Consider the following 16,859-nt stretch of genomic DNA (forward strand, 5'->3'; position numbering starts at 1 on the left):
AATTCCACAGAAGGGAAACTGCAACTCAGCCACGCAGCAGCTTCCGGAAGTGGAGAATAGGATATTTAGGGGGCTCCTGCTTCACAGACACACCTTTCAAAGTGGGGTCTCCAGGGCCTGGAAGAGGGCGAGTGTGCTGAAGAAGAATCAGCACTTCCCCCCTACTCCCTCCCCACACCTGGCTTTCTTGACTCTCCCCACAAAAATAGCTGTAATCATTCCTTGTAAACAAGGACAAGATCAAGGTCAAGCGTGGGAAAGTGAGGGCCTGTGCCCCTGTGAACACATGTGAACACACATGAATCATGTCGTCCCCACTGCCTGAGGACCAGAAGCCCAGAAGCCAGCTGGTCTTCAGGGCGTGGGCTGTATACAACTCTCTCTGCGCAGCCCTGCAGATGAGCTCCTGAATGTGCCTTGGCAGAGCTAGATGGGGATTAGGTGTCCCACCATGGGGGTAGGAGGGAAGGGGCAAAGGACAGGGAGGCTGTAACCCCCAGTGTGTCACACTGGACTCTTAACAGGTGAGGAGAGAAGAATGGCTTACTAGGCAACCCCTTCATTCCTCCAGCCCTCTCCCACTAGGTTTCACTCTGGACAAAGAGGCAGATAAAAACATTTTATTTAAAAATATAAAACTGGCCATATTCCTCCTAACTGCTCGCACCCCCAATTATCTCCACAAAGAACTATAAATGGGTAGGGGCATGTGCACAGCTGTCTCAGCTCTAATGACTCCAGGCCTTCTTTCGACCCTCCTTTCTCCCTTTCATACAATTAAGACATTGGTCCTCTGTCCTTTCCCCAAGATATCAGAGGTGATACAATACCACAGGAGAGAGGGAGGGGAAGGGTAGAAAAGAGAGCTATCTGTTGTCACTCTCTATTCCTATCTCCAGGGACCAAACAGATTATGTGGATTCTGAGCAAATGATTTGCTTGTCCACAAAACCAAATAATAGGGGACAGTTACTCGCTGTGTCCCAAATCAAGAAAGATATGAATGTCCAGGGTATTGTTTAGAGTCCTTCTTCAGTATATAGCCTCATCCATATTGTCATCACTGTCACCCCCAAAGTCCTCTCCATTGTCAAAATATGACATGATGTAATCAGTTTCCTGAAATAGAAAGAAAGGAAGGAAGAAAGGTATGTCGGCATGCTTTCAGCATTCTCTTTCCTCCCTGTGTACCAGTCCCCTCCCCTCCCAATCACAGCATTCCAGGCCTATAGTTCACTCTGCATTCAAGCTGTAGTTCACTCTTGAGAAGAGCCTAGGGACAGGTAAAGTGGAGGACGCTATCCTTTGGAGGCACTATCTCCTTTGGCCCTCCAGCCTTCTGAAGTTGAGATCCCAGAGCTTATGAGTGGAAGAAAGGGGGCCTGACAATGAAAGGAGGTCCCCTTCACCTCTTCATGCTCTTCTTCATCATACTCCTCTTCTTCTTCCTCTTCCTTCTCTTCTTCTTCTTCTTTCTCCTCATCTTCCTCTGAAGTCACTTCTTCTTCCTTCTTCTCCAGGGTCTTATGTGAGGATGAATAGGAAGAGAAACTCAGCTCGCAGAAGGGAAAAATTGAGGCACATGGGCCAAAGGGGAGGAATGAATCTGGCGCCCAGGTGGTCTCTATGCACATTTCTTCCTTACCTCTAGTTTCTGTATTGTTTCCTCCTTATCTTCTGTGGTCTTAGGGGGCCTCTTGGGGAGTAGAATGGTGGTCCCTGGTGAGAGGATCAAAAGGTGAACCATCAGAGCAAACTTCCTAGATAGCTTTCTACCCCACCCTCTTGCATAGACCATGTCACTCTGCTGCCCTCATGTGGCCATCATGGCACCCAGCAACAATACTGGGTAGACTGGGTAGGTAGGAATTGGGAGGGCAGGCAAGACCACCAGCAGCCTTGGCCCTACAGCTGATGAAGGAAACCTCTCTTTTCCCTATTTTTTCCAGATACACTCACGCTCCTTCTGTAGCTTCCGCACTCGGATCTTTAGCTCCCGGGGTAGACGTCGCCAATCTAGGAATAGCAGGAATGTAGAAGTCAGCAAGACTCTGCCCTGGGGTGTCCTATGAATGATGACTCTTTTAAAGGACAGGTAAGGATCAGGGTTAAGGGTGAGGAAGGAAGGGGCTGGGTCAAAGTTGCTTGGAACAAAACTGTGGCTTGGATGCCTCCAGAGGAGTGGGGGCCATTTAATAGGCTTTTAGGTAGAGTCTGAGAGTGTTTTGGAGCACATCTAAGGCTCCTGACTAGGGTGAAGGTGGAGACAGAGGAGGGTGGATAGGGTGGTGGCTTGTGGCTTGAGGCATCTCAAGCATTTGAAAGAAGGGAGGTCAATGAAAGGGCCCATCACCTACCAGGGTTCCAATCTATGGCGTTGTCAATCGGCCCTGACATCTGATATTTGTCTGAGTAACGCTCCACATCTGAGGGATCAGAGGTCAAGGGTCAAAGTTTTATCCTTTCAGAGCCCTAGAACAGGGTTCTTCCTGAGGTCCAGCCCTCTCAAAACTCAGAAATTGTCTTTTTCCTCACCCCAGACCCAGAGCCCAGGGGGTCAGCTTCCATGAGGACCTTCAACACTCTTCTAACCTGTCCTTTTGCCACCTCAAATTACAATGTTTTTGTTATCTCCCTTAATGCAAAGGCATGGCTATATTGACTGGTAGTGTGGTACAGTGGAAAGTATACTAGAGCAAGAAACGAGGGTTTCAGTGTTCCCTTTACTCCCTGTTAATGGGACTAACTTAGGCAAGTGTTTCATCTCTCTGAACTTTAGCTTCTAGGGCTTAGTAGGAAAGCACTGGTTGTCAATACATTGAAATACTGTACTTCCACACCAGTTGGTAAATATCCACTATCCCAGACCTCCCAAGTACACCCTGTTCTCCAGTCCCTCCTGGCTCCCTGACCTCTCCATGATCCACAAACCAAAGGGGTAATATTTTAATTACAGAGCTTCTCAGAGACCCCTTCTCAAGTCCTTCTGATTGGTTGGTACCTGCAATATCCAGATTGTTAAAAATTTTAATACATCTCCCCATTTATATCTGTAAAATGGGCATCTTAATACTTAACCTCCTACTTTCCAAGACTATTGTGAGACTCAAAACAAACCATGGATACCATAATGCACTTCAAATTCAGGGGTAATTATTGTGATCTCCCCAGTTAGGCAGTGAGCTTTCTGTGCCTCTTCTGGCCTCTCTGGGCCCCAGCGGTGCTAAGTATAGGGCACTACTCATGGAAGGCACTCAGAACATGATACTAGCATTCGAACTGACCTCTCTTGGGGATAGCAGGCCGGATGAAGTAGGGGAGCTGCCTCATGGCCCCTCGAAGCTCCTGCTTCAGTGCCAGGACATATTCCCCTTCCTCTCCTGAGGGCAGAGGCACTGGGCGGAACTCCAAGGGCTAAGGAGGCAGAGGCAATGGTCAATTCAGGGAGAAAATGCTGGAGTACAAATCTGGGAGGGCCTCTCCTCGCCCCACAATTCAATCCAATGCTCCCACTGAGCAGAGGACCAAGGCAAATGGGCGGAGCAACACAGCATTTTGAAAGCTGGGGAGCTGAGAATGTAAAAAGTGAGGGTGGACACTTCCTTGTCTGGAAAACATCCCATATAAGTTGGGAGCATACAGACAGGGAGGGGCAAGATGAGGATGATTTTATGATGGCTCAGGAGGAATCCAGGATCATACACAGTCAGCCAGGGGCATATGGGAGTCTTGCGAAAGGAGGGCAGACACTCACAGGGAAGAGTGGAGAAGGCTGCAGGGTGGGTGGGGGCAAAGCATCCCCCTTCCCAATGCCCACAGCCTCCATGCTGAAGGTCAACTGGCCACGGCCACGACCCCGGCCCCCACCCCGGCTGGCCATGATGGAGGCGGCCTGGGGATTCAGACATCCAATAGGAAAAACCTGATAAAGACAAAAACAAAGAGAAAAAGTACAGTAGAACGGACAGGAAGCCAGGGAGGTACAAGACACTCAATCTTTTCTCCCAGAGACCTGAAAAGCCAGTTTAATTCAACAAATTTTGAGAAGGCATAGTGCCAAGCAAGGTATTTCTAAAAATATAAAATATGGATGAGACACGGTTCCAAGAGGACAGATAAGTGCAATATGGGGGAACTGCAGCACAAAGAGGAAAGTGACTAGACCCTGGGATAAAACTTTCCTACGCCCCTAAGTTAATTTGATGTTTATCACCATCTGCGTATCTACATATGATCTTTGAATTCTTTCTCTCCCTCACTTTCCAAACCCAACCAGGCCTAAACTCGATCTAATGCAATGCATTTCAGCAAAACATTTATTAAGCATCTACCATGAAAAAGGTAGTGTGCCAGACACTGGGAGGGAACAGGAAGGAGTCATTAGTCTCACTGTCATTTGATTGAAGGTGGGGGTGTATGTGAGAAGAGCCATTACAATCAAGTTGATCTTTTTAAACACCACCTGGAAACACAGAATCTTAGAATTGGAAGGACCCATGGAGTCTTCTAGCCCAAACACCCTCCCACTACAGTACTACCCTCTGTAAGTTGTTGGTCATTCAGCTTCTGGTGGCATTTTCCTAAAGAGAGGGTGTCCATTTTCCTCCAAGGCAGCCCATTCCACTGTGATCAACTGTGATGAATTGAAAGTTCCTCCTGCTACCGTAACTGAACTTTGCCTCTTGTCATCATTTTTGAGAAGCCAGTCAGATAGCATGGGGGATAAAGAAAGTCATCAAATGAAAATGAAACTTGAAGGAAATGAAATCCCAGTAGCAGGGAAGATACCTAGCACCCAGATCTTGGCTTCTAATACCATTTTCCAATAAAAGGAACCAGGGCTTCTTGGAGAAATGGCCGATTCTAGGACTGGGGCAGGAAATATACAGGATGAGACTGAAGCATCTTGTAGTGCCAGAAAGTAAGAAAGTGCTCAAAAAAACAACACACATATTGATGGGGCTGTGTCAAAGGGGCATAAGAGTCGACTGAAAGAGCTCCCAATGGCCAAAGCCTGAACAATTTGAGCAATAAAGTAAAGTAGTATTGGATTATAACACCAAAGTATAAAATAAATATCCAAGAGACCATACTGATATAAATAAATGTTTGAACAAATTAATACATGGTAGAGAAAAAACAAATTTCTCATGCAGAATTCCAAATAAATTATGTAGATTCCACCCTAAAAAGGGAGAGTGTAATTCCCCACTCCTTAAGTATGGCCTGTGTATAGGGAATTTTGTCCAAAACAATTTTGGAAAGGTGGGGGGAGGAACTTTACAGTGTAGAAACTGGACAAGCTTTACTTCAGTCAGATGACCAAGGTTTCAACATGAACAAAATTAAATCATATTGTTAGTATGTACCCTTAATATGATGTGATATCCTCTTCCCCCAAACTGATAACCCCAGTCTAATCAGGAGAAAAAAGCCAACAAATTCCAACAGAGGAGCACCTATAATATACCTGACCAGTACTCTTCAAAACTGTCAAGGTCATCAAAAACAAGGAAAGTTCACACTTCCACTGTAAAAGAGAGAGAGCTGTCCTAGTGGTGGCCTTCATAAAAACAAAGAAAACCATTCCTTTTGTTTTCTAATTATAGAAGTAGTATATATTTATTCTAGAAAACTTGGAAAAACACAAAGGTATATATAAAAATACCTATTATTTCATGACCGTGATGTAGTAATAATCATTATTAGTATTTGCATGTATCCTTTCAATTTCATTTATGTATGTATACATACATATACATATATGTTTGTGCATGTAAGTATATGTATGTATAGACATATTCAATACATAGTAGGGCCATGATAACTAAATGTAATGTAGTATCCTGGATGGGATCCTGGAACAGAAAAAGAGCATTAGGTAAAACTAAGGAACTCCAAATCAAGTATGGACCTTGAATAATTATAATGTATCAATATTTGTTCATTAATTATAACAAATATACCATATTAATATATGACATTAATAATAGGGGAAACTGGTGCCAGGGCATATGGAAACTTTTGGTACTATCTGCTCAGTTTTTCTGTAAATCTAAAACTGTTTTAAGAAATAAATTTTCTTAATAAAAAAAGAAAGAAACTTGAGTAGCAATTCAAAATTCACAGTTTCTCAGACATTCCTTGTCTTTCAGTACAGTTTTAAGGAGTACTGGTTAGGTGTATTATAGGATGTTCCTCTGTTTGAATTTTTCTGATGTTCTTCTCTTGATTAGACTGGGGTTGTGTGTTTCAGGGAGGAAGATCACAGAGATAAAGAGCCATTTTCATCACATCATATTAAGGGTACATACTAACAATATGTTAGCTATGGAACAATAAGAGACAATATAGTATAGAATTATGATCTCTTAAATTAGTAATTCATAATATAATTCCTCCCACGGAAAGCTAAGAGGACTGGGATGGTGAGGGGAGGCTTTAGGAATCACAAGGTCTCAAGTTTGGAACAGAACTTAGATATCATGTATTCATTCATTCATTCTTTCAACAAATATTTATTGAGCATCTATCATATGCCAGACGTAATGCTAGACAATGGGGATCATATTGAATCCTCTACTTTAGACCTGCATCCTTCCTTTGGTAAACCATATTTAGTAAATTGTTATCCACCTTCAATTTAAACTTTTTAGTAAGAGAACCCCCTCTCTCACTTTGCAGGTCATTCCATTTTTGGATATTTGTTCTTCAATCAATACCCAACAAATAAAACAAGAAATACATGGCTCAACAAAATGCACTCCACTAAAGATTAGTTAGGGGGAAAAAAGATTTTAAAATATGTACAAGGTAATCTATTTTGTCAAACACATACACCCACCCAGATATATGAATTAAAAAGTTGTTCTTGAAGGATATACAACAAAAATTAACATTGGTTAATCGGAGGTGATGGGTTTTCGGGTTTTTTTGATGATGTGTATTTTATGGGTTTTTTTTTTTCTGTACTGAATAGGTGCTGCTTTTGTAATAAGAGAAAAATATTCATTAAAAAAATTAAAAATATAGTAAAACAGCATAGTAGATGAGATTAACAATATGTAACAGGAAGGAGAGGTGGGAAAATGTGTGCCTGAGGAATTTGGAAAGTTTCAAGTCCAAGCGCCAAGAAAAATGTCAGGAAAAGATGGCTGTTAGTTAATAGATTAAACTGTGATCTGACTTAAAGAACACATTAGAGGAGAGAGGATGTCTTACGGACACTAGAGAAGTAGTAAGAATTTGCCACCATGTCTTCAGGCCCTTTCAAGGGAAAAGACACTAACTAGCCGGCTTAGGTGTCTTTCCACTTGATAGATACAGTTCTAGCAGTGGAGACAGGAGCTGTTTTGATTGCAAAGCAGTGAGGAGTTAAGAAAAAGCCATGAGCTTTGAGGTTAGACAAATCTAACTCCATTTCCACATACTAACCAAGTGACCCTCAAGGATGTGGGGTAAAAAGAAGAAGACAAAATTTTAGTTAATTAAGGCACTAAACTGGTGGTTGGGAAACTGTAAACTATCTGTACCCCACTCAGCTCAGGAATCTACAATGAGTCTCCTCTATTTAAGATTGTGATTGAGTCTAGATTCTTGAAGATGTTTAAGGTTTCCCATAACCTGGTCCCAGACTGCTCCTCCGTAAACATCAACCCTCCCTAGTGTTTACCCCTGTACCCTCCTTCCCCTGCAAACAACAACATCTTATATACATTACACTCATTCCCAATTAAGCATAACTGTGTGATGTGGTAGAAGTTACTATGAATCAGGTTTCAACAGAACATACAGAAAAACAGTTACAACAAATTTAAGAAAGGCAGTACATGCAGTGGTTAAGAACATGGATTTGAATCCCAGTTCAGTCATTTTCTAGCTATACAACCTTCAGCAATTTATTTAATAACTGTAAACCCGTTTCCTTATCTGTAAAATGGGAATAATAATAATTTAAAAACCATCTAAATTCATTCAGTGAATACTTAACTGAGTTCTTATTAAGTGCCAGGCACTGTTCTAAGTGCTAGGGATGTATCAGTGAGCAAAATGGACAAAAAACTCCTGCACCCATGGAGTTTAAATGGAGCTTACATTCTAGTGGCGTTCTCAGTATACAAATGTTTCAAACCATGAGACTGGGTGAGATTCCTAAAGGAGTGGATGTGAAGAGAGAAAAGAAGAGATCCAGGGACTGAGGCCTGGAGCACTCTAATGTTTACAGTTTGCTATATTTGTAATAAATAAGAAATAAATGGAAATCCAAACGAAAAAAAACTCATCCCAATAGAATAAATGTGCAAAGAACATGAATAGAATAAATGTGCAAATAGGCAATTAAGAAAAGAATAGCCAATAAAACCATTCTTTACCTATCAAATTGACAAAGATTTAAAAAATAATCAGGCTGCCATGAGTTTTTTTGAGATGGACACTCTCATACCTTACTGGAAGGACTATGAACACAGTCTTTTGGGGGAGCAATTTGACCACTTGAATCTACAGCCTTTTAAAAGTTCATATCCTCAACCCAGTAATCCCACTTTAAACACTTATCCTAAAGAAATCATCAGATATATAGTCAGAGATATAAGTAAAAGCATGTTTATCAAAGAGCTATCCATGGTAGCACAAATTCTGAAATAACCTAAATGGTCCAACAAAAAAATAAATGGTTAAAAAAAAAATCAAACATCCATCTTAGACTATTATGTAGACATAATAATTATTTCAAATAATATTTAAAGGCAGAAAAATGTTCACAATATAATGTAAAGTGAGGGAAGCATGATATAAGTTGTATTTGTTGTATGGCCCTATGTGTGTAATATATACACAAACACACAGATGTATACATATGTATACAAGCAGAAAGTAAATTGAAAGGATACATATTAAAATAATAACACTATATCACGGTCATGAAATAATAGATATTTTATATCTTTATGTATTTCCAAGTTTTCTAGGATAAATGTATATTACTTCTATAATCAGAAAACAAAAGGGATGATTTTCTTTATCTTTAAGAATGTTACCACTAGGACAGCTCTTCCTCTTTTACAGTGGAAATGTGGAATGCATTTTGTTGAGCCACGTATTTGTTTTATTTGTTAGATATTGATTGAAGAACAAAGTGAGATAGGAAGTTCTCTTACTAAGAAGTTTAAACTGAAGCTGGATAACCATTTACTAAATATGGTTTATCAAAGGAAGGATGCATATCTAAAGTAGAGGATTCACTATGATCCCCATTGTCTAGCATTATGTCTGGCATATAGTAGATGCTCAATAAATATTTGCTTAAAAATGAATGAATGAATGAATGAATACATGATTTCTAAGGTCTGTTCCAAACTTAAGACTTTGTGATTCCTAAAGCCTCCCCTCACCATCCCAGTCCTCTTAGCTTTCTCCCTTCTCTGGACTGTGGGAGCAATTATATTATGAACCACTAATTTAAGAGGTCATAATTATATACTGTATTGTATTTTGTTTTATCTTTTATTAATTTTTCCCTAATTACATCAGGAGTTTAAATTCTTCCTCCCCAATCAATTCCATCCAATTAACCTTTATCGGGCACTGTGTATTAAATATTAGAACCTGCCCTACAAAACCTTATATTCTAAAAAGAACAGAAACATTAAAGAGGGATTGAGCACTAAGTGCTCCAACAGAGGTATGCCTAAAATGTTATCGTCAGACTGGGGAACAATTAATTCTGCAAAAAAAGGTGATCCAGGAAAGCTACAGGTAAAGGTAACATTTCATCAGAGTCTTGATAGATAACAGGAGTTTATCAGGCTCTTAATAGTAATAGATTTAGGGGAAGCTGACGCCATAGCAAAGAGTCAGAGGTACCAGAGTGAGTCTTTCACTTTCTCCTTTAATATATCTCCCCTTTGCGCGAAAGAAAACTACGGTTCTCTGGTATACAATCAACAGAGCAATGGGAGCCCAGAGGAAAAGGGTAGGCAACTAGAAGGGGGGTGATCCAACAGGCTGCCGGAAAGCGTTGTCTATCTATCTAGCAGCTTGGCCCTGGTGAACTAGTTCGGAAGGTGTGGAACGGAACCAGGTCAGAGCCACCAAGTCGGGGCCTTACCTGCTGCCCCTCCCCCACGCGGAAAACACGCCGCAGCCAACTTGAAATTTGCTGGTCTTCCTCAAGCTGTTGGCGTTCTAGGTCCGCCTCCCAGAGCTCCCCATTGGTGAGTTCTCCCGGCCAATCTTGGAGAAGCCGAGGAGGGAGGTCCGCCCACTTGAAGCCGAGGAGGGGAGGGAGGGAGAGAGTTCGCCGGAACTCAGGCTAGAGAAGCCGGGTGAGGAGAGAGATGGAGTTGCAGAATCAACCAGGGCTCAGTCATTTCACACCTCATCTCAGATGGAGGATCCCCCTGGCTAGCGACAGCTCACAGAGGGAACCTGACTCTCACATCTCACCGAGGGACTCTGTTGAGGGAGCTTCCACAGAGAAATGAACCTCTGTGAAACCTGCTTCTTAGGGGTCGTTCTTTTTGTGATTCTGTCTTCGCACTGGGCCTCTCCTCCGTTACTCCAACCTTCCCTTCGATCCTGCACTGCCTCCCTCCAGCACCACCAATGACTATTTCTTTTCTAGAAAAATATTTTCCTGTGGGTTGCTGCCATGTCCGTGAGAAGATGGAAAGAGGGTTTGGGAAAGGAAGGATTAGGAATCAGATAACCAGAGTTGAGGAGACAGGGAAAGAATCCAGTGTTTCCTGCATTTCCCACTGCCTTCCAGCTCCTCCTAGCCCTTGGTAAAAGGGGGCACGGTGGGAGGAGGAGTCCCACTTTCGCAAAAAACAAGCAGAGGGAAAGAGTTTAGAGTAGAGATAGAAGTTAGTCAAGAACTAAGGAGTAGATATAGGAGTTAGTCAAGAACAATAACCCAGACATCAGAGAAAATGGCCCTGGGAGTGAAGCCTCTGGACTGGGAAGGCTGTAGGTGGAGTGGCAAGCACCAAGTCTTTGGAATAGGACAGAAACAGAGCTGTGAGGCTCTGGAGAACTTGCTTAACTTTACTAAGTCTCAGTTTCTTCATCTATAACAAGAAAATAATTCCTACTTTATAGTGTTGTTGTGAGGATTGGAGATAATGTATGTAAAGTACTTGGCACATGGTTGGTTTCCAATAAATGGCAGCTAGTAAAAATGGGTAGCTTCCCTGCAAATTCTCTCTCCCCCTTCTCCAGGAACATTGTATCTTGCATCTGGTGGCCTCCAGCCTCTGAATTACCTCAGGTGAGTTTTCCAAATCCTTAGGATTTTTTTCTCACTCCCCCTCCCACTCCCCCTGATGCCTTCCAGCTGGACACAAACTCATTCCTAAAATATGCAGATGGAAGCTATGGTAACCATGGAGACAGGGCAGATGGTGAGGAGAGGCAGAGACAGACAGTGAGAGAAACCGACTGCTACAGACAGGGAGAAGAAGACTTTAAGGAGCGATTCAAACAGAGACCTTTAAGTGAGATGGAAAAATAATGAGTCTAAGCAAGACTGAGAGTAAAGAGATGCAATGAGAGAGGAGGTTCACTCTTCTCTGCCCCTTTTCTATCTCTCTCCTTCCCACCCCTCCAAGAATATGGAGAGGAGACAACTGGGAATGCCCCTTGCTGTATCTAAAAATGACCCCAGATATCCAACCTCCTCATACTTATCTAAGAGGTCTGTACAAGGGAGCTGAGGTCCAAGTTTATTTGTGGTACATGTTCCGTTTTGGGGGAGGTGGAATGAAGATGTATCGCTGGGTGACTCCAGCTCCCCCTGACATTTAAACTACGAGAAGGCAGCCACAACTCTTGCCTCTCTCTGCACAGTAAGGACTCCGGCTGTGGATCGCCATCGCCTCTCTCCACCCCTCTGCACAGTGTGCCATGTGCTGTGTGTGGCAGGTCAGATCTGGCGCACAGGCGCGCATCAACACACCAAGCTCGGAGAATGGGGATCTGCTGAAGCTCAAGGAAGAACTAGGACGGTCCCAGTCTGGGTCGCGGAGGAGTCTCCTAAGGAACACTTAGGTTTGTTGTGACTGAGGGGAGGTCGGCTAAGCAAGGGAAGTCAGGATTGGAGCCTCTAGCTTTTGAGGGTTTATGTGTGCATGAGTGGGGTAACGGTTTGGTGCCCGACGCCCCCACCCTCAGAGACTAGGCTATAAATAGAGAGGCAGAGCTCCGCCCCCCCACCCCCCCAGCTTCTCTCCTCCCGAGCCGGCGCTGTGCCCGGGGCGCACCGGGAGGAGGGACCAGGATTCTGTGCCCGGGCGCAGATACTGACACCCAGGGAATCCGGGTGCCCACCCCCACGCCATGTGGGCCCCCAGGAACCCGGCTCCGCCACCCCAGCTGCCCCGTGGCCCTGGCCTCAGTCCTGGCCCGGAGGAGATTCTGCGGACTTACAGGTATCTATTTGGGTGCACAACCTGGGAAGGGGAAAGAGCAAGGAGTGATGGGGAATGTAGCAGGGGCAAAAGAAACCCGCAATTCTCCCCCCACCCGTTTTAGGTCCCAAACGCAAGCTGCCTCCCTCCCCCCATTCAGTTTGTGGGGCTGTGGCAACCTAAAAGAGGTTAGGAATGGGACTGTGTGTGAACGTATGGGTGCATGTGTGTCGAGGGGTGGCGTTCAGCATCCTAGGAAGGGGGATTCCAAGTACGGATAAGAAAAGGGGGATGCTGGAAAGGTCTGATAAGCCGTGGGGTGAGGGTGGCGGTGCGGATATCCCTGCGCGTGCACGTACGCATTTGCACTGGCGCTCGTCCTTCAGTGCGGGTGCACCCTTCCCACCTCCTCAGGCATGCGCTGGGGGGATGGGGGCGGCTCAAGGCAGGAGTTAGAAGAAGGACTGTGTGCAGTGCCGGGGAGGTCTCCCCCGCCCCACGCCGGTCCTTCCACCAGTGCCTCAGTTTTCCTGCCTGAATCAGTAAATAAGATCTTTCTCTTTTTTGCAGGGATTGGCTTCGCCACTGAGCCTTCGGGCCTCTGCCAGCCACCACCCCCACTCCCCTAGCCATCCTCGGCAGGTCCCAGTCCCGGCTCCATCGGTGCTTTCGCCCCAGCGGCAGCTATGCTGCACACCGAGGGCCACGCTCTTCTTCGGGCTGTGGGTCAGGGTAAGCTACGCTTGGCCCGTTTGCTTCTGGAGGGGGGCGCCTACGTGAATGAGGGTGATGCCCAAGGGGAGACTGCGCTAATGGCGGCCTGTCGGGCCCGCTACGACGACCCCCAGAACAAGGCGCGCATGGTACGCTACCTTCTGGAGCAAGGCGCGGACCCCAACATCGCAGATCGCCTAGGGCGCACGGCGCTTATGCACGCTTGCGCCGGCGGCGGGGGCGCAGCGGTGGCCTCCCTGCTCCTTGCCCATGGCGCAGACCCTTCAGTCCGAGATCACGCTGGCGCCTCGGCGCTTGTCCACGCCCTGGACCGCGGGGATCGCGAGACCCTTGCCACGCTGCTGGACGCCTGTAAGGCCAAGGGCACGGAGGTCATCATCATCACCACCGACACCTCGCCCTCGGGCACCAAGAAGACCCGGCAGTATCTCAATTCCCCACCGTCCCCGGGGGTGGAGGACCCCGCTCCCGCTCATCCTAGCCCGGGGGTCTGCACGTCGCCTTCGGAAATCCAACTGCAGACTGCAGGAGTAGGAGGACAGGGATTGTTATCCCCTCGCGCCCAGGAAGAAGAGGAGAAGCGGGACGTATTTGAATTCCCTCTTCCTAAGCCCCCCGATGACCCCTCCCCTTCTGAGCCACTCCCCAAACCACCCCGTCATCCTCCGAAACCACTCAAAAGGCTCAACTCCGAGCCTTGGGGCCTAGTGGCCCCTCCTCAACCGGTCCCTCCTGCCGAAGGGAGGCCGGGGATTGAGCGCCTGACCACCGAATTCAACGGCCTGACCCTGACAGGTCGACCGCGTCTTTCCAGACGTCATAGCACTGAAGGCCCAGAGGACCCGCCCCCGTGGGCGGAGAAAGTGACGGGTGGGGGTCCTCTCTCGCGCCGAAACACAGCGCCAGAAGCTCAGGAGCCTGGTCCCCCTTCAGGGCTGAGGCAGAAACTGAGCCGCATGGAGCCGGTGGAGCTCGATATCCCCGGAAATCTTTGCCCCGACTCGCCGGAGTGCAGCCGCCCGTCCCTGGAGCGCCGCAGATACAGCGCCTCCCCGCTGACCCTCCCTCCAGCCGGCTCTGTTCCCTCCCCGCGCCAGTCCCAGGAGAGTCTGCCTGGGGCTGTGTCTCCGCTGAGCGGGCGGAGGCGGAGTCCGGGGTTGCTGGAGCGGAGGGGCTCGGGGACGTTGCTTCTGGACCACATCGCGCAAACACGACCTGGTTTCCTGCCCCCGCTCAATGTCAGCCCCCACCCTCCCATCCCTGACATTCGCCCCCAACCCGGAGGTCGGGCGCCTTCGCTGCCCGCCCCTCCCCAGGCGGGGGCGCCAGGCTCTCCCAGGACCAAGCGCAAGTTGGTGAGGCGCCACTCCATGCAGACTGAGCAGATCCGCCTGCTAGGGGGCTTCCAGAGTCTAGGCGGGCCAGGGGAGCCTGGGCGCTGAGAGGAGTGAGAGGAGCCAAGGAGGGTGGGGATCAAGACCTTGGGAAGGGTGGAGGAACCAGCTCACACACACACCTCGGACATAGGGGTCTGTTGCATGTGCTCATGGGCTCGGTGCACGCACACATGGGTAAACATGTGTCTGCAAGCACAGTACTCATACTTGCAGGGAAGGGTAAGTACTCTTATTTATTGGTCATATAGACACATGCACTCACGCCCTGGCCACTTCACATGCATATGGGAATTACTCACACACAGGACCATTTGTGCTAGGGCCCCAAAAGGGTCCCAAGCTCACTCGCATTTGTTCAGAAGCGTTAGGGAGCCCCTACTTATGGGTAGTCTCCAATCTCTTTGACCTCCTGCAATAGTAATCCCTTGCTTTCCATGTATGCCCTGCAACACAGCTCGCTCATGATTTTGGACACTCTACCCTCTTCGTGAATATCCCGCCCCATTCTGCAGGTCTTGCTTGTCTCTCCAGGCTTGGCTCCTTGTTCACACCCTGCTTCCAGCCCTAACCACTTTTCAGGATATCTTCTTCACTCTCCTTGGGAATTTCCTGCAGCAATCCCCAGCCTCAGTTCTGCTGCTGCCCTTCCTGCTCTCAGCTTTACTTCTCAGCTTCCTGCTTTTTCTTCCCATCCTGTTCCCCCAACCAATACAACAGGTTGTCTCATTTTTCCAGGAGGTGGGTCATGGGCTCAAAGCTGCTGTTCTGTCTGTCTGAGCTTATGAACACCCCCACAGGTAGAAGTGGGGAGTAACCCTAAATCACTCCTCTCTCCACTCGACATATCAAATAAATGTGTTCAGAAGTCTCTGTTTTGTCACTTCTGCTGGGGGTGGAGGGTGTGGGGAATGAGGAATAGGGAGGGAGGGTGATGCTAACTACAGCTATAATGATCTAGGGGATACTTCGAGGTTCCAGCCACCTTCTTTCCAGGAGACCAACTGTGGTTGTAGAAGAAAAGGCAAGTGTCCCATGTCCTGAAGGTTTTAAGCCATCTGATAGGTTTTCATTTCCCTCAGTCTCCCCTATGTCCATCCTCAAATTCTTTAACTTAAGATTCCTACAAAGAATCCCTCCCTCCACCATCAGCAGATATGTCCCAATAGATTAACTGTCCCTCTTTCAAGCTTCCTATGTCTTGACCACTCACAGTTTTTCCTTGGGGGCCTAACTTTTATCTCACCAGGGGCATTTCATCCATTTTCTTCTACTTCTTGCTTCTGTTTCCCCATCCTTGAGTTCTGAGCCACTGTAGGGTGGAGAGAGAGAGAGAGAGAGAGGAATCGTATAATCTCGCCTAGGTAAAAATGGTATGATAGTCAACGGACAAAGAGGGTGTGTGTGTGTGTGTGTGTGTGTGTGCGCGTGCACGCGCGCGTGCGTGTAAGAGTAATTGGAGGAATCCAGCCTGACAGGTACCTGTGAACGAAGGTACCTGTCTTAATCTGTCCCCCTGGACCTTTCAGCTTGCTGGTTTTCTTCCTATAATCTAACTCTTCCTTGCTCTAATGAGAGGTATGGGAGCAACCCATTCTACTCTTTCTTACTCCCTCCCTCAACTTAGAATAGGTGAAATCAGAAAATGACCCAACGATGTGGTATAACGAAAAGGTTAAAATATTGGGGATCAGAAGATCTATGTCTGAACCCTCCTTTGCCATCTCCTGGCTATTTAATTTTGGACAATTTATCTAGCCTCTCTGTCAATTTCCTTATCCGTAAAATAATAAAGTCTAGTTAGTGATTGTGACTATTAGATAAGACAGTGCACTAAAGTACATTGTATAGTGTCTGACAAACAGTAAATATATGCTCATTAAATGCCAGTATCTTTCCTTGCTTTAGCTCCACCACCAATTGCATGTGACCTTGGACAAGTCACGTCACTTCTCTGAGCCAGTTTCCTCATTTACATCTGTAAAATGAAGTGGTCGGACAAAGGCTCTCTAAGAATCCTCCCACTCTGTCTACAGTTCTCCCCAGCCATGCATCCAGGCCTTTTTTTTTTTTTTTTTTTTTTGCCTCTAGCCTCGGCCCTGGGGTCTGGCCCGCTTTCTAGTACTCCCCACAGGACTCCCAAAAACGCGCCCAAGCTAAGCTTCTCCCGTATAGAGGATATCGCTTTTTCTCTTTGTAATTGGTTGCTCAGAACCTCCGCCCTCCTCAGTAATTTGCCTATGGGAGCCAGCTCCCTCCCCCTCTCTGGTGATTGGCATAAGACCTGGCTTACCCCCGCCCCCGCTTGACTGACGGCTGGGCT

The 16,859-nt window shown here is 46.5% G+C and overlaps 2 protein-coding genes across 13 annotated transcripts; one reads left to right on the forward strand and one right to left on the reverse strand.

Moving 5' to 3' along the window:
- Nucleotides 1-605: 605 nt before the first annotated feature.
- On the reverse strand, nt 606-13,420 carry POLR3GL (RNA polymerase III subunit GL). 6 transcript variants are annotated; one of them, XM_082368217.1, is made up of 9 exons: nt 13,280-13,420; nt 10,109-10,312; nt 3,755-3,922; nt 3,285-3,414; nt 2,358-2,426; nt 1,960-2,016; nt 1,646-1,719; nt 1,410-1,523; nt 606-1,119 (listed from the first exon to the last, which is right to left on the reverse strand). In XM_082368217.1, exons 3-9 carry the CDS (start codon nt 3,878-3,880, stop codon nt 1,033-1,035), a joined length of 657 nt encoding a protein of 218 aa, XP_082224343.1. In that variant the 5' UTR covers nt 3,881-3,922; nt 10,109-10,312; nt 13,280-13,420; the 3' UTR covers nt 606-1,032. The 6 variants fall into 6 exon arrangements, with proteins under 6 accessions (XP_082224343.1, XP_082224346.1, XP_082224345.1 ...); XM_082368220.1 differs by lacking the exon at nt 3,285-3,414; XM_082368219.1 differs by lacking the exon at nt 1,960-2,016.
- On the forward strand, nt 2,010-15,407 carry ANKRD34A (ankyrin repeat domain 34A). Of its 7 annotated transcripts, none has more exons than XM_082367732.1 (4): nt 2,010-2,095; nt 11,221-11,269; nt 11,848-12,428; nt 12,978-15,407. In XM_082367732.1, exon 4 carries the CDS (start codon nt 13,094-13,096, stop codon nt 14,582-14,584), a length of 1,491 nt encoding a protein of 496 aa, XP_082223858.1. In that variant the 5' UTR covers nt 2,010-2,095; nt 11,221-11,269; nt 11,848-12,428; nt 12,978-13,093; the 3' UTR covers nt 14,585-15,407. The 7 variants fall into 7 exon arrangements, with proteins under 7 accessions (XP_082223858.1, XP_082223859.1, XP_082223856.1 ...); XM_082367733.1 differs by lacking the exon at nt 2,010-2,095 and adding an exon at nt 11,610-11,695 and having other exon boundaries at nt 10,849-11,269; XM_082367730.1 differs by lacking the exon at nt 2,010-2,095 and adding an exon at nt 12,532-12,595 and having other exon boundaries at nt 10,849-12,428.
- The last annotated feature ends 1,452 nt before the right edge of the window (nt 15,408-16,859 follow it).

Source organism: Balaenoptera borealis (genome assembly GCF_965194805.1).
Source record: "Balaenoptera borealis genome assembly, chromosome: 1".
Taxonomy (NCBI): Eukaryota; Metazoa; Chordata; class Mammalia; order Artiodactyla; family Balaenopteridae; genus Balaenoptera; species Balaenoptera borealis.